This window comes from Pan troglodytes, chromosome 17 (assembly GCF_028858775.2).
Source record: "Pan troglodytes isolate AG18354 chromosome 17, NHGRI_mPanTro3-v2.0_pri, whole genome shotgun sequence".
Taxonomy (NCBI): domain Eukaryota; kingdom Metazoa; phylum Chordata; class Mammalia; order Primates; family Hominidae; genus Pan; species Pan troglodytes.
In genome coordinates this window covers 34903628-34929855 of record NC_072415.2, presented here as the reverse complement: position 1 = coordinate 34929855, position 26228 = coordinate 34903628, and the positions used below count along the sequence as shown (strand labels likewise).

At 40.4% G+C, this 26228-nt stretch overlaps 1 protein-coding gene and 1 long non-coding RNA gene across 7 annotated transcripts in view; both read left to right on the top strand.

Moving 5' to 3' along the window:
• The window catches only part of ZNF521 (zinc finger protein 521), a 293245-nt gene extending 267879 nt beyond the window's left edge, over window positions 1-25366 (top strand). For all 6 annotated transcript variants that reach the window (XM_016933478.4, XM_016933474.3, XM_016933475.3 and 3 more), the window contains one exon: window positions 24554-25366. In XM_016933478.4, coding sequence (XP_016788967.3) covers window positions 24554-24583 — 30 coding nt within the window. In that variant the 3' untranslated portion in view covers window positions 24584-25366. The remainder of the gene's footprint in view (window positions 1-24553) is intronic.
• LOC134808588 (uncharacterized) lies at window positions 244-24549 on the top strand. The gene is made up of 2 exons (XR_010151874.1): window positions 244-22584; window positions 23701-24549. It is a non-coding gene; the product is annotated as an uncharacterized LOC134808588 (long non-coding RNA).
• Window positions 25367-26228: the final 862 nt, after the last annotated feature.

The following is a 26228-nucleotide window of genomic DNA, read 5'->3' as shown; positions in this document are numbered from 1 at the left end:
AGGTTTCCTTTATGATGATGTATTTTCAGGTTTTATTCTATGTGGAACATACAGTATTCACTCTTTTCTACGATTAGTATAGACCAATCACAGACTCCTTCATCTCAGGATGCCTTTACATTCTTAGAAATTATTGAGGACCACAAAAGGCTTTGGTTTATGTGAGTTGCTATCATTTTCCATCTTAAAAATCAAAACTGAGAAATCTATTAAATACAAGAATACAAGCACATATTCTATTAGCTGTCAGAGATATGATGTCATCACATATCAGGTAGCGTCTAGAAAACTTCACTGTACCCTCTTGAGATAATGAGAGTGTAAAGGGCAAATAATGTCTAATATTATTGTGAAAATAGTTTGACCTTACAGACCTCTCATAAGTGTTTAGGAGACCACAGAAGTCCCTGGGCCACCCTTTGAGAACCACTGGCATAGAAATTTTAGTGCAGAACACACAACTCTTTTTGAGTTTTTGTGACCTTTTTGGTCAAACATCTACCAAAACATTTCTGACTCGCTCATACAAATTGTCATCTGGGCCAAACAGAGACTTACTCTGTAATCCAAAACTATGAGCCTTATATTTCTAATCCCACAACTCGAAATTATATATATTTGCTCTTGATGTGAATACTCAGGTTTAATATGTGAATCATTCCTTAGATAAGAACAGTATTTATGGTGAGTATGTGATAATTATTATGAATCTGAGATGAGATATTGACTACACAGTCAATATTTCACAAAACTATAATTCATAGTTATTGGAATCTCTATGTGGGTCTAGTTTCTGAAATCCTCAATAATGTCATTGGCTTTAGTTTCAACACATTAAGAAAAATGGATCAGAGTTAACTTGACTTTTTCTAGTTTTGAAAGTGTTTTTATTTTTATATTTTAACTTTTGGCATTCATGGTCCTTTGCATTTGCTTTCATTATCCAAATTGCATTTATACCAGTGCTTAGAGGATGGAATTAATGTCATTTTAAAATATTGATTTATTTTATTTGCTGTATAGAAAATGGGATGGTAAGTGTACAAAAACCATGAAACAGTTCTGTTATTTTCCTAGGACAAGTGAAAAAACATTTTCTAAAATTCAGGTGACAATAGAAAATAGGATCTATAACCAAAATAACCACAGAGTAGAAAAATGAAGCCATTTTATCAGCCACTGTAGTTCATGCCTTGGTGTGCAAAATAAATATAAATTTTAAACCACTTGAACTCACCTACTTTTTTATGCCACCAAAGTTCAGAAATAAGAAGGACTTTTCACAAGAGACTATAAAACTAAATGTCTAAGAACTGCAATCCTATTAGAGATTTTAAAGCATACAATTTATTTGGCTTTTCTATCAAGATGAGAATAATAGGTTAAGTTTAGGATAAGCATTCTGGAATTGACCATCAACATCATCACTATGGATATCTTTTAAATGTACATAAATGATTTTATGACCATAATACATAACTTACATTTCTTTTGCTTTATGCCCAGTTGAAAATATGAAGGATTTTTTGTGGATAGAAGTGCTTTCTTAGGTATAGAATTTATATATATGTGTATATATGCATATATATGCATATATATATATATGAGGGAATGTTCACGAAAATTACTTGCCACCATATATGTATACACACACACACACACACATATGTATATGGGGATGTATAAGTATGTATACATGCGTGTATATATGCTATGTGTGTACATATACTATGTATGTACACATATATATAGTGGTGTGTTACCTTCATTTGCATTGCCTACAAAGCCAGTCAGAATGTAGATAATTCTTCACTGTACACTGTTCATCTTTAGGAGATCAAGCACTCAGGCACCATCCTTTGAACATCACAAACCACAAGTCCTTTAAGATTTAGGCCAGATGAAGCCCTTATTTCTATGAAACGTTTAATCTAAGTCACACTTTTTGCCAGTGTAGAAGTTATGTTCATCACACAACCCATAAACCTTGCTGACCAAATGTTCTACATATACAGATATGTATCTGGACTGAAATTTTATATAATGTGTATAATATAAAATTATATCATATTATACATATATATATACACATAAAAATATAATATAATTTGTAGCAAGATATAACCTTTCTCTTTTGGCAGAGTTTCCCTCCATTTTTGCAAGAAATTCTAATACACTTCAAAGGCCACCTAGCATGCTGCCAGGAGAGGAGATGTGCTTTGGAATAAGAGTCCATTATTTCAACTCAATGAACATTTTATTATTTTTTAAGTGAATGAATGTGTTCAATGTTTCACATGTTTTCCTAATAGACCTCAAAATTTTTCAGCAGAACCTAAGGAAGCTGCTTTGAGAGAGGATGGTATGGTCCAAGAATAATATCCTACAATGCATATTTGTATCCAAAGTGGTTTATGCAGGTGTGAGCAAGTGGTGTTTGTAAAAATCCTGTTGAATAGACCACATTCTTTCAGTACACTAATTGCTGTTTAATTGGTGCCTCCAGAAAAGCTACTATTGGATGGCAATGATCAAATCATCCTCTCTCCCAATGTGTCCACATAGAAAGTTCTGTCAGGCCTCTTGTTATAAATTTAATGAAGATTGAGGGAATTCCTGCAGTACGGGTAGAAGAAATTGGTCTAGTTGAACTTTAGGCTCTGAAATTCTAGTATTTCAATTCCTTTTGAATCAAAGATTATCTTAATACCCAGCCCTTCCCTTCATTAAGTCATGAGTGCAGTGTTTCCTACATTCAAAGTGCAGTAGTAATTTGACATTTGAGGGATATACCGAGACTTTCAGAAATCACTAAGGTTTAAATGTGTAATTGTCACTATAGCTATTTGATTTTCTTCTCAAATCACTTTTCCACCAAATCACCTGATTTTGATGCATATTTTTCATACCACAGTTTAACTGGTGCTTGAGTGTTATGGTCATATTGCTGAAGGAAAAATGAATTACTGCCTATGGGATGGGACGTATAAGACAACAATACAGCATTAAATTGTCACCATTGAGTGGCTTGCTGGGTCACTTGCTAACTTAGCTACTGGTCCTAAACTAGCTTCTCAGTGAGTATAACACAAAATCTGTCTCACATTATTAAATAATACGTGATGAGGCCTTTAGGAGTCCTTGTTAATAGTCAGAATTACAACTGCTATATTACATACTGCTATAGTCCCCATGCCATTATTAAGAAAATATACTTATTAAAAATATTTACAGGCCAGGCACAGTGGCTCATGCCTGTAATCCCAACACTTTGAGAGGCTGAGGCAGGCGGATCACTTGAGCCCAAGAGATTGAGACCAGCCTGGACAACATGGTGAAAGCCTCATCTCTACCAAAAAAAAAAAAAAAAAATTACCCAGGTTGAGGTGCCTGTGGTCCCAGGTACTCAGGAGGCTGAGGTGGGAGGATCACCTGAACCTGGGGAGGTTGAGGCTGCAGTGAGCCATGATTGTACCACTGCACTCCAGCCTGGGCGACAGAGAGAGAGAGAGACCTTGTCTCAAGAAAACAAACAAACAAACAAACAAAATATATATATATAAATATATAATTCCATCTTTTTAAATTCACCATGATGCCAGACGCTTCAAGACATACTTAAAATAATTAGACATATATTTACAATCTACTAGGAAAGAGAAGATAGGCAAAGAAATAGCTACTATATGAGGTGATATGTCATCAATTGTTATAAATCTTCCCAGAAAAGGTGTTTCTTCTCCAGCTGGGAGAATTGGGTGGGAGGCACCCCTGCTGGTTTGGATGGATGGTTATGGAATTCGGAGAACATAATAGACACTCACGGAACGTTGGCTCTGTGACCTTCTTGCTGCTTTCCTAGTGCTGACCTAAGTGAACAAAATCCAGATTCATCATTATTTGAAAACAAAATCTCTACCTCAGACATATCAGAACTTTCCTGAGTTCTCTGTTCTAGCTTACGAGAATAATTTTGCAATGAGTCATATCTGGACATGGTTTCATGTTAATCAGTTTCCAGGTAAAAATTCTTATTTTTAAACATTTGTCTTTTTCAAGTGATTAGGAGTCTTGGGCTTTGTTTTGGTTTTTAACCTCTAACTACAAAACTAAACATGTATACTTGCTTTCAGAAATGTATTCCAAACTAATACACTCCCCTGTCTTTCATCCAATTACGGAGGTGTGGCTAAGACAAACGGTTTTATTTTACCCCTTCATGAAAGACAAGGTAGAATCTGAGTGTAGTTTGGAAAAAAGTTTTAGTTTATTTTTTCATATTTTCCTCCAAGCGAGGCTGAAATCCTCTTTTGCAAACAAGAGGAATGAAAGGGTGTGTATTCACAGCACATCCAAAGGAAGTAACCCTCATCCTCGTTTTCTCACTTTTTCGTATTTTTCAAGGGCTTACTTTTTATTTCCTACAGAGCTTAATTTTTTTTTTTTTTTTTTTGAGACGGAGTCTTGCTCGCTCGCCCAGGCTGGAGTGCAATGGCACCATCTTGGCTCACTGCAACCTCCGCCTCCTAGGTTCAAGCAATTCTCCTGCCTTAGCCTCCCAAGTAACTGGGATTACAGGTTCACACTGCCACACCCAGCTAATTTTTTGTGTGTGTATTTTAGTAGAGATGGGGTTTCACCATGTTGCCCAGGCTGGTCTCAAACCCCTGAGCTCAGGCAATCCACCCGCCTTGGCCTCCCAAAGTGCTAGGATTACAGGCGTGAGCCACCACACCAGGCCAAAATTTCTTTTATTATCCCCACACAAAATATAAAATTCAAAACCCTGTTATGTCTTGCCTCTTATCATGTGTTCTTCTGCTGGGACCCCTGGGTTGGAAATATTTGCCCATCACCACATCTAGATCTGGCATATCCGTGTCCTATACTGATCAGTTTGGAGGAAAGCCAGTGTGGGGGATTGTAATTCCCACCCCTTCCTGGATGGTCTGGGCCTCATTCCTTTGCTCTTTACATCCTTAGATCCACTGTGCCCCTGTGTATCTCTTGTTCTTGGGGCTGAAATCGCAGCCCTTAAGCACATCACAAAGACTTCAAAATTCACAGGAGTATAAATTGTGTCAAATGAGCACGTGGTTCTGGAACTGGTCCATTTCATACATCACCTCATTTCTTTGCTTTGTGGGCCTGCAGGGCTTTGGAAGTAAATTGGTGCTACAGCAACTTCCACTTAATTTGCTCAGTGGTTAAATTGATCTATCTCTTTTATTTGATCGGATCTCCAGGAGCCGAATCATTTGCATTGATTTATTGATTGGTGCTATGTTTTCACCATTAGTTTTGATCACTTTCAGCTGTTAATATTGGATAATTCAATCAGGATTGATTGGCCTTACCATTGAAGGCAGAAAGTTAATCACATAGGACACAAACAGGACATGGCTAAGCTAACCTCAGTTTGTTATTCTCTCTCTCCGTTCCAACCCCCCATCATCTATGCAGTAGCAAAAAGACTAGAGTTTTTCTTAAGCAAAGGAGGGAAGTTGCAGTTGTATAGCATTCATAATGCGTCTAAAGTAAGATAGTTTTATTTGGCTTTTTAATAAAATTGCATCTAGAAATTAAGCAAGCATACAGAAAGATAAGCATGATTATCACAATGAACTCATTTGGACTAAATGAGTAAATGTATTTTCAATTACCTGTTTTGTACAATAAATGCCTAATCTGTGTGTGCATGCTTGGAGGCACAACCTGGGCTCACCTTTTTCTAAATTTGGCCCTTCCTGCTTCACCATGTGTCCTGGTAGTCAAATTTTCAAGAATCAAGTGGTTAATATGACTGAAGTAAGGGCAACAGAGGTAATTGCAATAAGCTGAAACCACTTTATTTGCATTTGAATTGTTTCTACAGCACCCCAGCTCAGTTTTTAAAAATTCTCCATCCATTAATTTCTTGATGTTCATATCGATGGCTGATTTTCGCTATTAAAAGAGGGAGCACCACCTCTTCATTCTAGGACTCGTTTCCTCCTCCAACAGCCCTGTTGTTAGCGAGCTGCCATTACATTATTTTTTTGTCTGGCCCAGAGTTGACGACAGATGGCCATCTCCGAACTGCCATCAGTGCGGGTTTATGGAGCATCCAGCCAGGGTGTACTGAAGAGCACTGTGGCCAGTTCTGCAGCCCCCTCCCTCCCACCCCCTGGAAATGTTCATCACCTCTGCCACATTCTGCTTTGGCTGGGCTCTGCTGGCCCTGCCATTTTCCATGTCGCCAAGACAGCCTGCTGCCATAGCACCAGAAGATCTGCCTCCATTAGGAAGGAAAGACTGCATGTGTGACTGTCTTGTAAAGACAGAGCTCTGTCTCAGCGCCTTTGTAGTCGGATCCTTTGGAGAAATCCAGAAATCCAAATTTCCAAAACATTCTGCAATCTAGAGAGGCACATGGAATTGCCACCTGTTTCTATTTTAGATGTTTGCACCACACATGGATCAGTTTCCTCACATTAGCAGAGACAAAGTGGCAAGAATAGACCCTTTATGTTTACAAACTTTCCTCTAACTATTGGGAAACACCACTTCCATATCCAGCTGTTGTGACAATTAGGGTAAGAAAGATAGTAATCATGGGCTTCCACTATAAATCCCCTGAAACGAGCAAAGAATCCATTCCAGCGTCTTCCTGATCCATCAATGTGGCGATCCCTCGGACAGCCGGGTGAAATGAGCTGCTGCTGTGCATTTGGAGAAAGATTGATAGGCTGCTCTTGATCGAGTTTGCTAAGGCCAGGCAGCTTCAGAGCCAAACGTGTATTTTAAGAGGAATTCACATTTGTATCCTTTATTGTTATATTTGCAACGAATCTACAGCTTGGAACAGGCTCTGCCCTGCAGCTATGAAGGAGTAAGTTCCCCTTATTGGAGAGAGAGAGTAGTGTTCTGTAAAAGCCTGAGATGTGGCGGCGAGATGAATAGTGCTTAAAAGCTGTGCTTGCGGTGCTGTCATTTAGAACAGCAACTCCGAGGCTTTAAACGGGAGTGAAGGGCAGGGTAAACGAGTCCTTTAATAGTGGTGAAATTTTAAACTGCCTAAAATAACAGGTCTCCTTCATTGATAACTTCATTGAATGAGTGAGTGGAAACTAACTGGCCAGGAACTGCTTTCCCATAGGAGGGCCAAGTTTGCAAAAGCGGGGCTTTTTCCTTGGGCCCCTCCATGTCTGGGAGGACAGCTTCTTTCCTGCGTGATCCCTGCCCCTGCCTTGATAGCAGCTCCTGGCTGGCAGGAGACCATCCTTCACTGGAAACCCAAAGCGCCCATAAAAGACTTCCTTTTTCACATTGCCAAAACTTAATTTTATAATTGTCTGACTTACACCACTGGGCACATCTGCTAAGCTTGTGTGCCTTCTAGACATAAAAAAGGCTACTGTGATACCATTAAATATCAGCAGTGTGCTTTGCTGTGCTTTGAGTTTATAAGGGTGAAAGGTGATTGTGCAGGAAAATGGAACAGTATATTTGCTGTGAGACAGGCACCAAGACTTCACTCCCATACTCAGTTATAATTCATGACAGTACTGGTGGGAAGCCCTTATCCCTCTGTGGAGTTAATGCATCTCCCCTGAAGCCTGCTGAGAGCACCCTGCGTCCCCCCCCACCATCTGTGCGCTCACTTCCTAGCTGTCTTCTCTCTTTCACTCTCTCTCTCTCTCTCTCTCTTACTTTTTCCTGAGATCTCTTGGTGTTAGTATAGTCAGACTGCTACTGAATTGTAAAACTGGTTCTCCAAAGCAGAATTGTCATTTAACTAGGGGAAGAGCTCGGGAGAATGTATTACAGCATTGTTTAATGTCTCATTTAGAAAATGTCGATTAGAAATTAGAGAAGCAGCAATGCCTTAAACCCGTCGCTGACTCTGAGAGCCGAGGCTGTGCTGCTAATCATCGATGAGTAAGAGGTACCCATGGCCTGAGCGTGGATGGAGGCCAGGGACACAAAACAAGGTGTGCATCACAACCCAAACTAACCAACCCTGTGCTGAACCTGAGTTCAGTGTCCTGGAAGTCGAACTTGAGTGAGACCAAGGTCCTGAGAACTGCTTGCCCACTCTGTCCATTGGCCTGGGCCAGCCAGTGGCATGAGCGCCAATCCAGACCCCACGCGCTGGCCCCGTCTGCCATGCGATGCCACCCACTCTGAGGACCAGAACTAATTGCCTTGGAGCTCCCCAAGTCTCAGTTCAAAATGATCAAACCCCTGGGTTGTACAGAACTTCACTTAAAAGAGCAGTGGTGATTTGTGCGATGCAAGCCACAGTCTAAAGCGAAAGAAGCCAAGATGGTCAAATTTGTTGCAGCCCAGAGCCGGCAGAGGGTCACAGAAATAGGTGGTTTGTTCCCACTCTGTCCTATCCCCTTGTGTTCTCTCCCACCTCCCCCGCCCTCTGCACTCCCACTTTCTGCTGGGAGCCCAGAAGGTGATGGGACATGCGGAGGGCGTGTGCTGAAACAAAGGATGAAACTGCACCTCGTTCATAGCCAACCCAAGATTAATTTGCAACATTTCATAGTATGTGTTCTTGCCATACTCCATTGTTAGTACTCCTTTTAAAAGATAAATCAAATCCGGGTCTGAAATACCAGTGTATGCATTTAACAGATGTGATGCCATAGGGGACCTACTGTGTTATAAGCTGCAGAAATGGCCTTTTTATGCCTTAGACTCCACTTATTCCAAAGGGGCTTTAGAACTGCAGCGGCGGGGTGAGAGGTCATGCATTAAGACAGCAGCACCCACGCATAATTCTGCCTCGCGTGTAATTGGCTCACGGTCTCATTCTGATGTTTGGGTGGCGTTAGTCACATCGTCTCGTTCATTCTCCAAAGGAAAAGTAGGGCAAGAATGGCCGTGTTCACTGTCCAGGTTTTCTTGGGTGAAAGATCACTTTGAGATGACACAGCTGAGTAGTCAGCCTGAAATCCTGGTTGGTATTTTATTAATTTTGCACCAAGATAAATCCTGAAATTCTGACAAACTCCATGACAGGTGAAATTCCTTCTTGCAGAATCTGCGCAGCAAGAGGCTGCTCATTTCGTTCTGTTCCGAGGCAGGCAACAGGAGGGCAGCTTTATAATCAGCCCTCAAAGGACCCCCAGCCGCCCCAGAGTCTCGGGCTGATTGAATAACTCCTGGGCCTCTTCCCCTAGGCCTCCATCAGCGGGGGTCCTGTGGAAAGCAATCTCCCGCAGACTGGCACTGAAGTGAGCTTTAAACCACCATTTTCTGCTCTCCAGAGGAGCCTGGAGTACTAAAAGATAGATGGACTGCAGATATTTTATGAGAAACTGTCAGAAGAAGAGCAGAGTAAATGTTTTTTTTTCTTCTTCTTCTTTGAGTCACACACTACATCACTGTTGAATTTCTCCCAGAATCTTTTACATTTCAAGTGAGAAATTAATTGGTTGCTAACCTTTAATTCCCCCCCTCCCTCTTCTTCGTTGTCTTCCTCTTTTTTTTCTTAAATATTCACACAGAGGCCCTCTGCTTAACCACAGTTGCAGAAAATCAGTACCATTTGCAATGAAATATTTATAATGACAGAATGAAAAATTGGATTCATTTTCTGGACTGTAGCCGAACAGTCTGCAACTTTGGTGCGGCATTGTTTAGCATCTCTCATTCCTCCCTTTCATTGGCGTCGTTTTCGGAAACATAACGCATGGACGTTCACCTATGCTTTGGAGGGATGCCTACCAAAACACAGAGCCTGTGTTTACGCTTAAAAAAAAAAAGAGAGGAGAAAGGCACATGTTTGTGTTGTGCTGCTATGTGGGGGGCACGCGGATGTGGCCCATAAAAAGGTAGAGAGGACCTGAACTCTGTCAAAAGGAAGGGCGTGCTTGCTCTGTAGGGAAGAGCTGGGAGAAGTTTATAAGGAATACAGGAGACAGTCTGGCCTGGACTTTGTAGCAGAGCACAAATAGCAATCAGCATGCCATCGTATCTTGGGGCAGATTTATAAGGGGAACGGGAAGGCAGAACAGAGGTGAGTAAATACACGTTGAATAACATAGCTCACGTTCTTTCTTCCCTTCAGTGTTTGCTGTGTAGGCTTTCCTTGCCATGTGACCCTTGTATTCAGAATTCAGAGCTGTCTCCTAACCCGGGCTGATGACTGCATTTTTTAAGAGATAAGAGACGAAAGGATTTTGCTAGGACAGCCCAGTGTTGTATTTTAAACAAGTCTGCCTCACAAGTGTGAGAGCCACAACAATACACTGACTCTTATTACAGGGCTGGGTAGGATTTGTAGCAAGTTGCCTAGGCAGTACATTTGGGTCTAGCAAATAAGTTTGTACTCACTACTCCACAGACAGGCCCAAAGAGCCTGCCTGTTTCTTCTCCCTCCGTTGGAATAGAACGAGGGATTTTACCCTATAAGGGGGCCATCCCAGCCTTCCATCCCAGGCCTCTGTGTTAACTTTTCTTTGTCCTTTTTGGAACACTGGGTTTAATTAGTTTTAGTGTTGTTTTATTTTGATGGTTTTTCAAAAGTGAAAATAGTTCAGGTAGATTCAAGCGTCAATACAAATAGCCTCAAATTCCAATATTGGAGGTTTCCTTCACTGAATTTGCATCACGCAATTGCCAACTCCACAAGATCAATAATCCATATTTTATTATATAATAAAGGCTGCCTGTAAGTGAATTGGCTCATTCATTCCATCTGATTAGCTCGATTGTATTCATGGAGAGAAAAAAGAATACAAACTTACCTTCACCAATATATTGCATTATTTGGATATAAAAAGCTTCCAGCACTATAAAACAATTGCATAGGGATAAGAGATAATTCATTTCAATATTTGTTTACTCTAAGAAGAATATGACTCCTATCATCCTGCAATTTTTGGTGACAACTTTAAGTTTCACATCCATTGCGTGGAACTGGTCTCCGGTCAGCCTGGTCTGAGCACCCTGTAACAGGTCTTTCTTCCAACCAACAGCAAGAATCCCACTCCAAAATTCTGAAAAACAACTGGGATAAACAGTCTTTTTCTTTTATAACCCTTGGAGAGATTCACCTTTTACTTACCCTAAGGCCATTTCCTCTTATTCATCCACGGATTACCATTTTCAAGGTTTTTGAACGCTCACTGTGTTCTCTGAAGCAAAATCTTAGCACAGATTTGTGCCCACTAAGGTGATGAGAAACACTGAGCAGGAAAGGAGTGGTTCATTACTGGGATCTCTCAAGATCATGATGCTTAGTTTAACTTGTGGGTGACACATACTTTCTCAGAGGCTTGGAGGTTTTATACAGGCTTCCAGATTTGTCGTTACATTGCATTCCAAAAAAAAATGATTTTGAGAAATATGCTGACAGTTCAGCATGAAATGATGTGTGTTCTGACACACACTGCATTGTAGCTTAGGAATCTAGCCTGAAGTAATTTTTCTGTAGCGTTTCTAGGACTCTGATTCAGGGGAGAAAAAGAAGTTCCCTTTAAAGCATATGTTTTAGGATGTGACAATAACTTTTCTCCTGCGCCGTGCGTGGATTCAGTAGACTGTTTCCACTTAACCCTTATTATTGTTTTCTTTCTTGAGTGCCAGGGTTAAGGAGAAGAAATTTTTTCTTCCATTAGTTTTTCAACAACTTAGGTGAGTCTGAAATATATACCCAAGTAAATGGGAACTGTAATAGTGGTGTGTTCAGAATCAATCTCCTCTGCAGACCAGGCAAGGAACATTGAATAGCGTTCATTTATGCACTGCCAGATGTATTTCTGCATGTGACTGGGCTCGCCAAACCGCTTTGAATGATTTTCAGTGTTATTAAGCAAACTCACAGGAGCAACAGGACTCGTGACAGAAGTAAAGAGCCCGGTGGCAGGAGTCATTGGTGAAGGAAAGTTGCACGGAAAGAGAAGCACCACAATGCAGACTCTATTTTAATATCTGAGCTAACAACTCTCTGGGAATATTTCTCTTCCTCTTGTCCAGCTCCTTCTGTGTTGTGGCTGGTTTGCATTTGTGTTTGAAGTGCCAGGCGGTTTAATGAAGTTATTCTTTTATAAATTTTGCAACACTGAAGCAAGCATGAGGGCTTTAAATTAGAATAAGTGCCACTTCTGTATGGCAGGTTCCTTTGAGGACTGATTAGAATGAGGCCTCCCGTTGCCTGGCCCTTTATGCATGGCAGTGTTGCTGTGTGTTCTTGTTTACGGCTCACCTTTGAATTTGCATGAGTTTGCACCATGCCTGCCGCCTGGCCCTCTGTTAGTCAGGACTGTCTTTCTTTCAGGATCATGTTAAATACTTCACTTTAAAGAGATTTTTAAAATTATATTGCTTTATTGTAATGAATTAAAATTAACTTGGAGTAGCAAATTATTTAAGGATGTGAGGGTTATAGATTACTCTCACCATAGCTACAGCACATCTCTGCGTGGAGGAATTAAAGGGTTCTCTTTCCAGTAGCTCTGTGCACCATAAGGGTTGAGGAAACTGTCCCACAGAGACCTAGAAGTAAAGCCAGAAAAGGTGCCCAGGAAGTGAGAGGAGAATGGGAACTTCAAGTGTGGGTTTCTGAAGCAAATAGAAGCTCTTCTTGGCAGGGTAGAGAGTGGGGGCAGCTCTGCCATTTTAAGACCTTAAAGAGTATAAGACAATGGGAAATCGTGGACAAGAAAGAATAAAAATATATCTTAAGAACAGGTTTAATAGAGAATAGGAAATGCACCCAACCATTCCTGACTTCTTTGTGCCTGTATGAACTTGCTAATAAACCGGGATGATTTTAGGGGGTGGGGAGGGATCGTTAAAGAAAGAGACCTGAAATTTTCAACAATACACAATAACGTACAGGGAAAAGAGAAAGAAAAGCAAGCACACAGGCAAAAAGAAAAAAGCACTAAACTTGAGTGTGAAATGTTTTCTCTTCTCCAAACTTGGGTTTTTAATTTAAAGTAGGGGATAACCAAACAGAATTGGGCCTGTGAAATACTTGCATTTTTAAAGGGCTTGCTTAGATCTTAAAACAAGAATTACTTGGGGCTCCTTCTAATTGCATTCTCCATGCAGGAATAAGTCCCCAGAGAGACAGAAAGATCAAAGGCAAACACCAGGAATTTTACCTGTAGAAGCAATGCATGTATGTAACTCTTTTTTTTGCCCTGCGCAACACTCGCTTAGGCGTGGAAATGGACATGCTCACAGGCGTATTCCCGTGCGTGTGCACACACGCACGCACACACGCGTGTGCACACACATGTGCACAGACATGCACACACACATGCACGCACACACACCTCTCAGGAGGTGGCTCATACTTAACACAGTTTATCTAAATTAATACATTGTCCTTTCACAGTTTTATTTTTATATATCTTTACCAAAGCATATGCCATAGTAGACAAGCTTTTTTTTTTTTTGCTTACGGTGGGGAAAGATGTTTTTCTGTTATTCTTAATGATTTATAACATGTTTGACTTACTCTTAATGTGAGTTTACCTCCTAGGGAGTGTGGCAGTGTTTTTAATAAAAGAAATAATACACTACAAGGAAGAGGCATTTCTTTTGCTTTTTGCCCAAGTTCAATAAACTATTTTTTGTAATTATTGGAATTTGGTTGAAGGGAATCCGTGTCCCTATCAAGTGGAAAAGCAGAAAGAGTCTTGGCTCCCTCCTTCTTCCTACAAAGGTTACCCTTTGAATATAAATTACAACGCCCTGTGCTTCTCCCATTCTAATCAGATGACCTTTTGAATCTGGTGGACCAGAGTTTAAATCCTAAGCCTGCCAGTCAGTTTTTAAATCAATGCCCTGCTCCACCATCTTTCAGTGTGTAACTAAATTTCAATGGATTTCAAACACGGAAGTGAAGTAAATGATGCCAGTGGAATCTTGCAGCTGACTGCAAAACAGCCAAACTTAACTCTGAGATCTTGACCAAGTGATATGATTATAGTTAATTTCGCTGACTAAATTCTCTTCAAAAACCTTCCAGGATTCAAAATCTAAGAGAAAAGGGAGGAGTTGGAATTTTGTAATGTTTGTAAGAGGACATTTCTGAGCAATTATCAATTTAAGCTTCCATTATTTGCTGCTAATTGGTACACAAGGCTGTTAAATATTTAGCAGAAGTTTGTTTAATTGCGTTTGACTGGGAAGGGGATGCTTGAATATAGCTTCAGCAGCAAGAGTTGGTTGTGTGCACCGAGAGCTGGCGGAGAGGAAATTTGTATTCGCCCAAGATGAACACATTACAATGTCAGACAAGCCTTCTTTTTTCTTCCTTCCAAAGATTTATTTATCTTTAAGGTATCTAAAATTAGAGCACGAAGAAGGGGCACTGTTCGTGGATGTAAAATTGGAAGGAGGTCATTCTTAACCTTGTTTACAGATGTTCTAGTTTAGAAAGCGCCAGTGTGATAAATTAAACATTACAGGGGAAAAAATTAAAGCTTAGCAACAACTGGCACATGGACACATCTGTCTGTGAAGCACTGACTTAATCCCTGAATATCTTATTAGACAGTATTGCCTATCAAAGCCTTCTGTCCCACAGTACGCTGGAATCCTGCAATTCCAGAATCTTGAGTGAAATCTTTACACTCTCCCTCTCACTGGTGCCGGCTTTATATAGTTTGATTTAAATTTTCTGCTGGTTTCTTGCATGGAAACAGACAGCTCAATTCATTGTTTTCTTTTAAAAATAAACATCGTACTCTTTACTATATTTCCCAGTGGCCATTTTGCTCTTTTTCGCCTGTTCTTCCCTTTCGGCACCTTTTCCCCCCACTCTCAATGTAGTACATAGTGCACGCTATTGTCAGTTGCAAAGAGGGAAATTTTCAAGCTTGTCAGGTATGCACAACAGATAGGGGTCAGCTTGCAACTACAATTTTACTACTGTTTTTAAGTTCTTAATGGAAAATGGGATTGTCACGATGTTAACATTTCCCACGTATGACGTCACAGCAGAATTTGTCCTTTGGAAGCTGGTGGACTAAAGGGCTTGTTTTATATCTCCAAAATGTTTAATTGTCAAAATACTAGGAATTGTTCTATGTTAGCAACTAGGACTTAGCATTATTTAAATAATTAGTCTTTGCTTAGTCTTCTGAAGACTCACATTAGACTAAGGTCAAACTGGGTATTCTTGGTACATGGTAACCGCCATGGGCTTTTCCAGCTCGTTTGATATTGCAGAAAATAGCAAAATGTGGTGAAAATAGGCCGTTTTTGAAGTGACTCCCTACCTCCCGGCACAGCCGGACATATCTGCAGCTCCACCAGATGCCTCAGCTCCTACACAGTTCCTGCCCTCTGCCCTCTGCCCCCCTGCCTTCTGCCCTCTGGTTCTCAGCTTTGCTGCTGCTCTTCCCTCTACTTCGGGGGCCATTCTCTCCCTTTTTACCTCTGCCTCCTCATCTCTCCCGCACCAGGCATGTGTGACTCCTCCAAGAACAAAGCCTCTGACATAAGGTGAAGGGCCCTTTCTCTGTGTCCTAGAGCACCCTGTCTCTCCAGATAGAAGGTTTGGGCTGTGGCAATGAGTGTCGTTTATCTGTACAGCTGGCCCAGCCGTGGGACTAACTCTAAGACCTTGAGTGTTGGCTTCTACCCTCTGGGACTTAATTTTCTCATCTATAAAATAAGATACTGGACCAGATGCTGCTGTGTACCACCCCCAACCCCCAGCTCTGAAACCAATTTTTTCTTTCTCTGCGGTATTACTTAGAGGTGTAGTTGATTCACCTGCCATTGAGTCTAGACCAACAAATTGAGGATGATGGCTCTGTAGTTCTTTCAAAGTAGATAGTTTTTTCCATTCCCCAAATACTGATTTCCAGAGTTTAATATTTGGGTACCTTTAAACATTATTAGATTGCAAATATCCCTAAAGCAGCATTGGTTGATTGCCACTAAAACGTACCATCTTTGTTCATCAATGGTGTATGGATGGTCTGGATAAGTCACTAAAAGAATGAACACTTCTGGAAATACTTGGTTCTTTACATAAACAATGCCATTATATATCTCGGAAGAATTCTTTCTACAGTTTCTGTATACTTGCCCATGTTCACCCATTGACTACGTTTTACTGCAGTACGGTATATATTTACTGCAGTACAGTCTCATGTGGTATATGTGTCCCTTTGCAGTTCTCTTTTTAAAATGGGGAAAATACCATCTTATAATGAAGACAAAGTAGCATACTCAAGCATGGTATAGCAAGCTCAATGTGTTTTCAATACAAAGTAAATTCAAAACAATTATATACCTTCCTTATGACCACCTGTTCCTGTGTCTGACCTCTAATTTAAACCTGTCAATAACAAGACAGGTCATTAACAAGACCTCCTCATTACAGCTATTTAACACACCTCATAGGCCACCATTTCTTCTTCCCCTTTAGATCAGTTCCTCCCTGCAAATTCTTCAAAACCCTTAAATTCAGAACCCTCCTTATTTCCCACCTTTCATTTATTCATGCACAAGTGTTTTTCAAACAGTATAAGGCAGTGTTCCTCAATATCTCCCTGGTGGGAGAGATGCTTCCCACCAAGAGATATGTGGCAGTGTCAGGGGACATTTCTGCTTGTCACAACTGGGAAGATGCCACTAGCATGTTGGCAGTCGTGGCTGAGGATGCTGCTAAACATCCTACAATACCCAGGACAACCCCCTGCAACAAAGAATTGTCCAGCGCCAAATGTCAGTAGTGCTGAGGTTGGGAAAACCTGCTTGTGTAAGGCAAGCCCCACTGGCCTTCTAAAATCTATTTTCAGGCTCCTCTCTGGAACCAAGCAAGTGAATGGGATGTGTTTTATGTAATGACTGAGAAATGGTGTACTGGATAGTCTTCTAGGTTGCTTTGGATGAGATGGATGAACTTTATACTATAGGTACATGGTCTAGTGTTTGGAACATAAACTCATCAACATGCTTGTCCTCATCCTTCAGGATTATCTCAGATCACCCTTTTTCTGGACGTAGTTAGCACAAATGTCCAGAGAACAACAAGAAAAATGTCCTTCAGTGAGGTTTATTAGAATGCGAAATTGTTTCCTATGGGAGGTATGATAGCAACTTCATTGCCAGAATCATTCAAAACTGGCCTAGTGTGTAAACTTTATCAGACAATTATGTTCCTACAAGGGGACAAACCAAATGCCCTAATAGTCCTTTTCCTTCTTTAATATCTTGTATTCTTCTGATCGCTTCTGATGATGCCATTTCACCTTTTGCTTTAATATAGCTTAGTGTCATCCAGAAAATGCTTTGAGATGTCAGACCAAGCCCATGTGAACTGTTAAATGTCAAAAGAAAATGCATCACTGTCTCTGTAAGTTCATGGTGATGACATTACCATATGAAAAAATAAAAAGGGAAATTCTGTCAGTGCAAACATGATCATAAATGCAACATTCATGGCATTAAAGAGAGGGGCAAAAGCATACATGACAATTTGGAAATGCCATTGCTGTGTCATAATAAAAGAGTAGAACTTCATTCTAGCAGATTCTACAAATGTAAAGATTATGAGTCAACTTCCCTGGCTATGAAAAAAATCCACTATGCATATGTCTTTTCGATTCTCATAGCACTTAGGGAAAATACTGTATATTTGTCCTTTAAAAAATATGCATTGAACTATAGCATAGCTCACAAAAATGCAATATCCACAGATATGGTCCTGATGTTTACCTGGTAAGGTCCATAAAAACACAATTACCCCAGATTTCCTCAGCCAGGAATTATATAGTTGTGGGCAGTAGAAACTTTGGGGTGGGCAAAGTAGGGTACTTGAGGGTGATTTTGGTCTTCAGTGTAATTTTTAGAACATTCCTAATGGTACTCCCAGAGCCGTAGCAATTTACTTTTAATCAGTTGAAAATTATGAGTACTTTTGTAATTGTGTGGACTTTGAAAATGTTAATTTATTAACATTCACATCCTGTTAACCTTATTAAGATGCTTAAAGATCACCCTTTGCCATTGTGACTATTTTTTCTCTTAACGTTCAGGGGAAATAACCCAGGATCCTGTCATCATTAGCTGTATACACTTTTAAAACTATTTTACTAGCATAAGAAGTTGGGAATGAAAAGAAGAGAGGGTGGAAATGTAAAAATCTTGATTAGAAAGTATAATTTAATAGAACATGTATTGAACCAAATGTATTGATTAATGTAGAAGATATAGTACTTATATTGATTCGAACCAGAGATTTAGTACTAAAAGCTCTAAGCCAAAAAGCTGTTGCAGATTGCTACAAAAGTCAGTTTAATGCTGTCCTTGAGAATGCCTTCACAAAGAAATTCTTCTAATGTTTGAGGACTAGGTAGAATGCGGTATATGTCAGTCTGATCCCGGAGGGTTTTATTTTGTACTCTAATAGCTGTTACGAGCCTACATTATATCCAAGGAGTAATTTTCCTTAGGGGTGCCCAGCTCGCTTTGTGTCAATATTCTAGCATTTTAAGTCACGTACAGTATATGCTTCTGGGAACGGGGAAGGAGCCAGCCAGACTCATAATGGTCTGCATTCATTAATAAAGGCAGAAGCTTCTGTCCCTCCATTGCCCACTACAGGGATGCCTCTTTGGCCTTCAGGGACCCGTACAGACACATTTAAAGGAAGCTTTATTTTGAGTGGGCAGGAGATGAAATGTAGGACTTGCAGGCATTTCCTAAGTCAGCTATATGCCCGAGCACAGGGGTGACCTTAATGGGTCAAAGAAGAATGCAGGTCAAAAGACTTATTATCCAGCCTGTTGGAAACCAATTGCTTTTGTTTAAAAAAATAAAATAAAAAATGAAAAAAAGCAATAGTGCTTAAAGGTGGACGGTAATGTAGAATTCTGTTTGCAGCCTGTAACTGCACGGCTGTATGTGAACTAGAATATACTTCCAGAAAAATAAGAGCATACCGATTATCCTCAGTGTTTATGGATAAAGGTCCAACCCAAGTGATAAAAGGAAGGGTAATATAATTAGTTAATCAGTGATGATTGATTACGGATGTTTGTGTTCTTCAACTAAAGAAAAAACAACACGCTGCCATGGTGCTGTCACCATCTGTTGAAAGAAACAGCCACATTTAATCTTTATATTTCTTTATTTCTTCCCGCCTTGCATTGTTTCTGAGCCACAATTGCCTACTATTTCATCTAGTTAGAAAACATCTCATTTAAATTAAATACAACTGCAGTTTAAATTCGGGTTTCTAATGGCATAGTGAATTAGTGGTGGAAAGCTTGTTATTTTTTTTCATTCCTTTTTAAAATAGCATGCTGGCTCTTTTACTTAGTTTTAAAAGCTTGTCAGAATTTGTTTGAAACAAAAGGCTATAAATAAACAAGTCATGGTAAAAATGATTAACATCTTTGAATCAACAGATTTCACAAAACTTCCATTCAAATGCCATTTTTGTTTTTATGACCACTGATATGTAACATTTTGCCGATGCCAACAGAGTGTTACAAAGCACAGACGAGACATGGTCTCTGCCAAAGAATTAGAAAAGTGAAGGCCATCTCTGAGCATAAGTTTTGGGGTTGGGAATTTAATTTTTCAACTCTAGGAAGATAGGTTCCCCCTGGCTTTCCTCCAAAGCTGAATTTCATCATTGATGTAGGTGCAAAAATTCAAATTTACATCAAGATTGCAGGAAAATGGAATGTCTTTAGCCAAGGTGAACAGTTTCAAAGGATCATGGATTTTTATTTTTACTTAAAAATATTTTTCTTGGATTGCATTTTAAATAGGATTAAACTGTTTGACCAGCAAATGTGGTCAGCTCTCAGAAAAAAAGGAGGCTGAATTAATCATTTGTTAGAGTGCCAAGCCCAAAATGAGAATTCCAGTCTTGTAAAATGAAAGGCATCTCATATTTAAAAAGAAATACATAGTGCTAGAAGGGAATTTTTAAGGCCCTCGTCTGTTTTTTAGCTTTCTAAGTTTAATTTCACATTTATAGAGAAAAAAAATACATACAGCACACTCCTTCCAAATGGGGCCCTTTACAGTAAAGAAAGTGTTTTTGAAACCTCGCTATTAAGGTATCATACCTAGATGGATCTTCTTTTCAGCTTTAAGGTATGTTGTGGATTTGATTTTTTTTTAACACAAACCCCCCTCGTGTAAAACAACTGTTCATAACTGGGATTAATGGTTTGCAATTTTCAGTTACTTAGATATGGGGTCTCCAGGAGATGGCTTTTTGCAGAGTAGAATATGGCTCTCTGTGGGATTACAGAAGTTTTCTTCTCTTCCTACTTCCTTTTCTGTCTTCACCCCCCACCTCCACCAATGTTGCACTGATGTTCTTCTCAATTATGTAAAACACTTTCCCTTCATTGGAACAGATATTTTTTCTCATAACCTGTCATTGCATTAAAGTACTTTAGGGACTGTGAATTGCTGTGTAAAATTGGTGAGATTACCCACTGCTTTGTTCTAGTGTAGTGGTTTCCTCTGGACCTAAAGAGCTGAAAACTCTTGCACAGAGAGAAGGCTGCTTGTGGATGGCCTGGCAGCATTTTTCTGCTTTCTGCTCATATGCATTTGTGTCCTTGCTGTCTCAGGACTGGTTCTGTGGTGTGGCAAGTAGCCAGGGGGAGAGCAAACTGGGCCTCAGAGCCTACCCTCTCTTTGCTTGGCGCTTCTGCTGTCTACTTTTTTATCCTTCCCACTTGCCTCTTGTCTCCCTTTCTAAAAAAATAATGTCTATGAGCATCAGAAAACACAAAAAACACTGAGTGCTCCCATGAAGCTCTATTCAGAGAATCTTTAGTCGAGACCAGAGACTAGGACTTCGCGTCTGTTCTCACCAACACCTAAAAGCCAATCGAATAAACCATGGCTCAGATATTCCATTCCTTCCCCCAGAGAATGAAATGAGGCCATTTGTATTTCCAGTGGACTTGAAATACTGCGTGGGGGAGGAGAACAGACACATCCCCCGGATCCTCAAAGGTGGCAAAGGCAAGCCCTTGAGGATGGAGCAGAATCCCATGGCGGGGTTGTTTCCAACACAAGTATATCCATTGCCCAAGAAGCTCTAGGAACGTGCTGCCTTCCACCATGAGCATCACTGCCAATGGTGGACAGCCAGGCCTGGGGACACCCTGCCATAGCACTCTGTTGGGCTGGAGCAAAAAAGGGAAACCAAACAAAATGAGAATAAGAGATCTCCGTGGTCTGCAGGCATCTCCACACCAAGAGGACTTCCTGCCCTTACATTTCTCATGCCAGATTTCTTAGGTTGATACTACTTACATTGGGTTGCTTTATTTTTGAATTTCACAAGCCATACCCTTGCCCTTCTCACAAGTGATTTATATTCCTCTCTCTTATATGCAAAACATAACTCCTTTATGAAACAACTTCAGTCTGTTGTAGTAAGTGATGTATGTGTATTTGTTCATGTCCTTGCACCTCTGAAGAGACTTGTATGGCTTTGATTGAGGATGAAAGCATACAACACACAACCATTGCCAACTGTTATGGGCAGTTTGTTTTGGGTTCTTGTAGCATCTTGATATGAGCACATACAAAAACACCAGGAAAATTGCACTGTGTACTCTTTTACTAACCCCTAGAATCCAATCACATGTGGAGTGTCCATCATAAGCACTTAAACATTTGAAAATAATGTAATTAAACTGTTTTTTTTTTTTTTTGATTTGGTAAGAAGAAAAAAACACCCATCTTTCTGTCAGAGTCCTATCATTTAGGTAAATACAGGTTGAGTATTCCTTTTTTAAAATGCTTGGGACCAGAAGTGTCTTCGATTTCAGATTTTGGCATATTTGCATATACATAATGAGATGTCTTGGGGATGCAACCCAAGTCTAAACACAAAATTCATTTATATTTCTTATATACCTTATACACATAGCCCAAAGGTCATTTTACACAATATTTTCAATAATTTTGTGCATGAAACAAAGTTTCAGTACATTGAATCAGCAGAAAGCAAAGGTGTCACTAGCTTAGTCACCTATATTCCATCATGTCAGTGCTCAAAAATTTCAGATTTTGGAGTATTTGGATTTTGGATTTTCCCATTTGGAGGTGCTCGATCTGTATTATCGTATCTTCTTGTACTTATTTGGTCATTGTTTTTGGACTTTTTAAAAATAAAAAACCTTTCTATAAACTTGACTCTGAGATAGCAAAAGGTATAAGAAGGCTTAGATGTGGTGTATTTTGAGTAATCAAACTTTTATTGTTTATAACCTTTCCGAACAGAATTATGTTGATTTTTAAGAAAATAGCAAAGTTTTTCGGTCTCATTAGTACTTTTATTACCCTTTCTGTCTACATATCGGTGACAAGTACTTTTCAGAAGTATTAAAAATCAATATACAGATAAAAGAGCTGGCATAAAAACAATTTGCTATTTCCTGTATTCACTCTGAGGCTGGGACTATTAAGATATGTTTTAAATAAGGGAGAGTGAAATACTGGTCTGCATCATGATTTGTCATCCATCTTTTTCAAAAATGAGCTAAATTTGAAATGGAACAAGGAAGACCTAAGTCCTCTTCACAAGGCTTCCAGCCCCCCGCCAACTTCTGCACCCAGCCCCAATTGGTTCTCAGCTGAACCTCTGGTCATTCAGCCTGTATTCAGGGAGCAGGCAGTTTGCTAGTTGCTGTAAAGGATGAAGAGATAACAAACATCTCTAAGATGAATCCCTCTGCTTAAAATACTCCAATGGCTCCCTTAACCTACAAGACAGTCTCAGCTCTTTAGCAAGGTAGATAAGACAGCTCATATTCTTGCCCCAAACCAGCTCCATCTTCATGTCTCGTGAGTACTGTTGATTCAGAACACTCCAGAAGAATTCAACCAATCTAAACAAGTTGCAGGTCTGCAAACGTACCTTGCATATTCCTGTTTCATTGCCCTGACCCATGTGGGTCCCTTGGCCTAGAGTGCCCTCTCTGTACTCTCTGCTCATGTCTCCGGCTGTCAGTGTGCTAGATCCACTTGGAACCATTCCCCAATGGCTAGGCAGGTTTAGGTGTATCCGTGACATTTCTGTGTTCTTTTCTAATAGACTGCTTGCCATCTTGCTTTACTTTTATGTACCCGCATGACCTTCTTTAGACTGTGAGCACTTTGAAGGCATGAAGGCAAGGACCATGCCCTTCCTCTCCAGTAGCCCTTGCCTTGCCAGCCAGTCACTGAGATAGCCAAACCCTCTTTCCTGAGCACTGCAGCACTATGGCATGTGCCAGGTGCTGATGTACGTTTTCAATAGATGCTTGTAGATGAATGAATAAATGAATGAACATCGGAATTATTGGCATGAGTGAGAGCCAGGCCTACAAATAATCATGAGACAAGACCTAAGATGCATCCTATGTAAGCAGTATAAAGTGCAGCAGGAAATCAGAGAAGGGAGAGATCAGTGTTAGATGGGGTGAGGATGGAAGTGGTGATATTTTGAGCTGGGCCCCAAGGTTGTAATACAAAGGGATTGGGGTCAGGGGATACAAGTGAGTAGTGAGAGAACATGGCTCCAGGAAAGCACAGAGGAGGAGAGTGGAGATCAGGTCATCTCCAGGCTTATGCTCCAGGCAAATATCCTGCAGATCTGTGACCATCATCCAGGCCTGGTTCCTGGCGAGCCAGGTTATCTCTTCATCCTTTACAGCAACTAGCAAACTGCCTGCTCCCTGAATACAGGCTGAATGACCAGAGGTTCAGCTCAACTTTCCCACCCGGCGTCCACCCTCAGGGCATGGCTGGTGGTCCTGAGTTGCCCAGCAATCCCAGTTACCCTCTCACAATTTGGAAAGAGTGTTCACTCAGAAAGGGGACATGCTAGCATAGATGAGCAGGGACCACCAATATACAGCACAGGCTGTGTCAGCTGAGAAAGAGCATCCGGGGACAAGGGGAGACCTGGCGGGCTACTGTAATCTGCTCCTGAGCCACGGTATGACCACAGCCCAAAGCCCACCCTCAGGAGGGGGGCTGCTCCCACTGTCCATCATCAGCCAGCTAACTCTTGCATTTCATACCCATATTCAGGGGCAGATAGAGCCCCTGTTGTCAAGATGTTACAGTCTCAGAGGGATTGGAACAGAGGCATATGTAACCAATGGAAATCACGCACAGATCCATAAAACTGTTAAAACGGTGCTACCTGCTCCTTGAACACTGGGTCGTATCTTAATAAGAAGAGATGATGGATGGCGGGAGGGTATTATAGAAAGGCATGGCAGAGGTGGAGAAAAGGCAAGGTGCCAGCCAGCCATCTCACATTAAGGAGGCTTCTGCCCTGGCCTCTCCTTCCAGGCCCTCATGGGTGACAGCAGGTTCAGAAGATCTCTGGGTCTGTTTCCCCCTGGGGAAGAAGCATTAGATTTTTTTTAACATTAGAGGGCACCCATGAGCACTATTCATCAGAGGGCAGAAACTCATTGTTCTGTTCAAGTCATTATGAATTAATTACATGTATATATGCTTGGTCTGATGAAAATGAAATCACTGAAGTTTGTTTTCCCTCTCTTCTCTTTTTTTTTTTTTTTTTTTTTTTTGTTATTTACAGAATCATACAATGACCCAACACAGCAGTTAGTGCAAGTACAGTCTCTCAAGGAGAATTGCTTTTGTGGCACAAAAAGGGAACATGTTTTACTCTTTGCACGAAACTTTCATTGTTAATGTATATTATTCAGAAACATTGTATTGTACCATAAAACTTGTATTATCAAACTGTTGGATGTTCATGTGTTTGAACTTTTGCGCACCGGATAGACCCCTTGTATATAAAGTGTTGCACATGTATTATGTCGTCTGATACTAAAATGGTCTTATAAAGACAAGTGGACTTGGGCCCTATTCAGGCAAGATTAAAAAAAAAAGACTATGACCAAAATGGCTTAAGATAAAGTATTTTTAAGGAAGAAAGATTAAAAACAACTGTTATACATGAGACTATGGTTGGACTTCCTTTTCTTTACACTTAAGCCTAGAATTTCTCTTTTGGTATATCAGCGCTTAAATCCAAGACTATTTTTTATTGCTGAAGATTCTTGCAAACCATGAAGAGATGTTCTCACAGAACAGAACCCCACAGCTGGATAAGGCCCGTATATATATATTTGTAAGCCTTGCAATGTGACAGGTAGCATCACTATATATGCAATAGTTGTTATGTAGACTGTCAAAGAATTTTTTTTTCCCTGGATACATTTGAAGCTTTGAGTGTTCAAGGTTTTCCTTAATGATTTCACGCAGCCAAATTCTTGAATCAGTTGAACTAACCTGTATGTTACTGTTATTAATGTTTACTCTGCAGTCTGAACCTGGAGATTACTGGAATTGTTTTCCAAGAGGAAATAAATTCAGTTTACCATTAGGTATGAGTGTATTTGTGTGTTTTCTTTCTCTAGTTACTACACCATTAAAAAAAATCTAATTGCCTGCACCCTTGGATATGAAATCTGCTCTTGAGCATATCACAGGCATTACCTCAATCATATTTAACCTTTTCACACTGGGCCAAATGCATCTGGAAGGATATTCATCACTCTTCATAGGGAAGGAATCAGACACAGTATCCTTCTACTCTGTTACATACTAACAGGTCACATTGTACTTGAGGATTCTGACATCACAGATGGATGTGATGGCTGTTTTCTGCATAATTTGCAGCCCAATTCATGTCATGCTGTGCAAATCTGAACTCAAAGTAGATGGCTGCAATTTGAGAGGCAGTTTGGCTTATGTGTACTTAAGAAGCAGCATTGTTCATTCAGAAGACAAAGCACAGAGCAAGGAGTCAGATGGTTGGTAGTTGTAGTTCTGGCACTGCCTCCCGATGGGAGTTCCTTTACCTCCCAGCCTTGGTTCCTCCAGCCCGGGAAGGTAACAGAACCTGGTCATCAGCCTTCACCCAGGCATGGGGCATCTCTGGAAGGTTGCCTCCACTACAGCCTGCCATCCAACGGTGAATAAGTAAGAGCTCTAATTTCAGGGCTTCTTTTTGTTTTTTGAAAGAAGAAAAGAATTGCTATGTGTAACGTGAACCCTGATATTCACGTTTAGTCAAAATTGGTAAGTAAAGACCTGGTATTCATGGGCAACCTTCATGCAAACTATGCTGAAAATATTTAAGCCACTGTGAGTCTTTTGACCTCTTCTAAGCTCTGAGATCTTTGAACCTTAAACAAACAAGAATCCTCACAGCACTTTTTTGGTGGGGAACTAAAAGCAGGGAC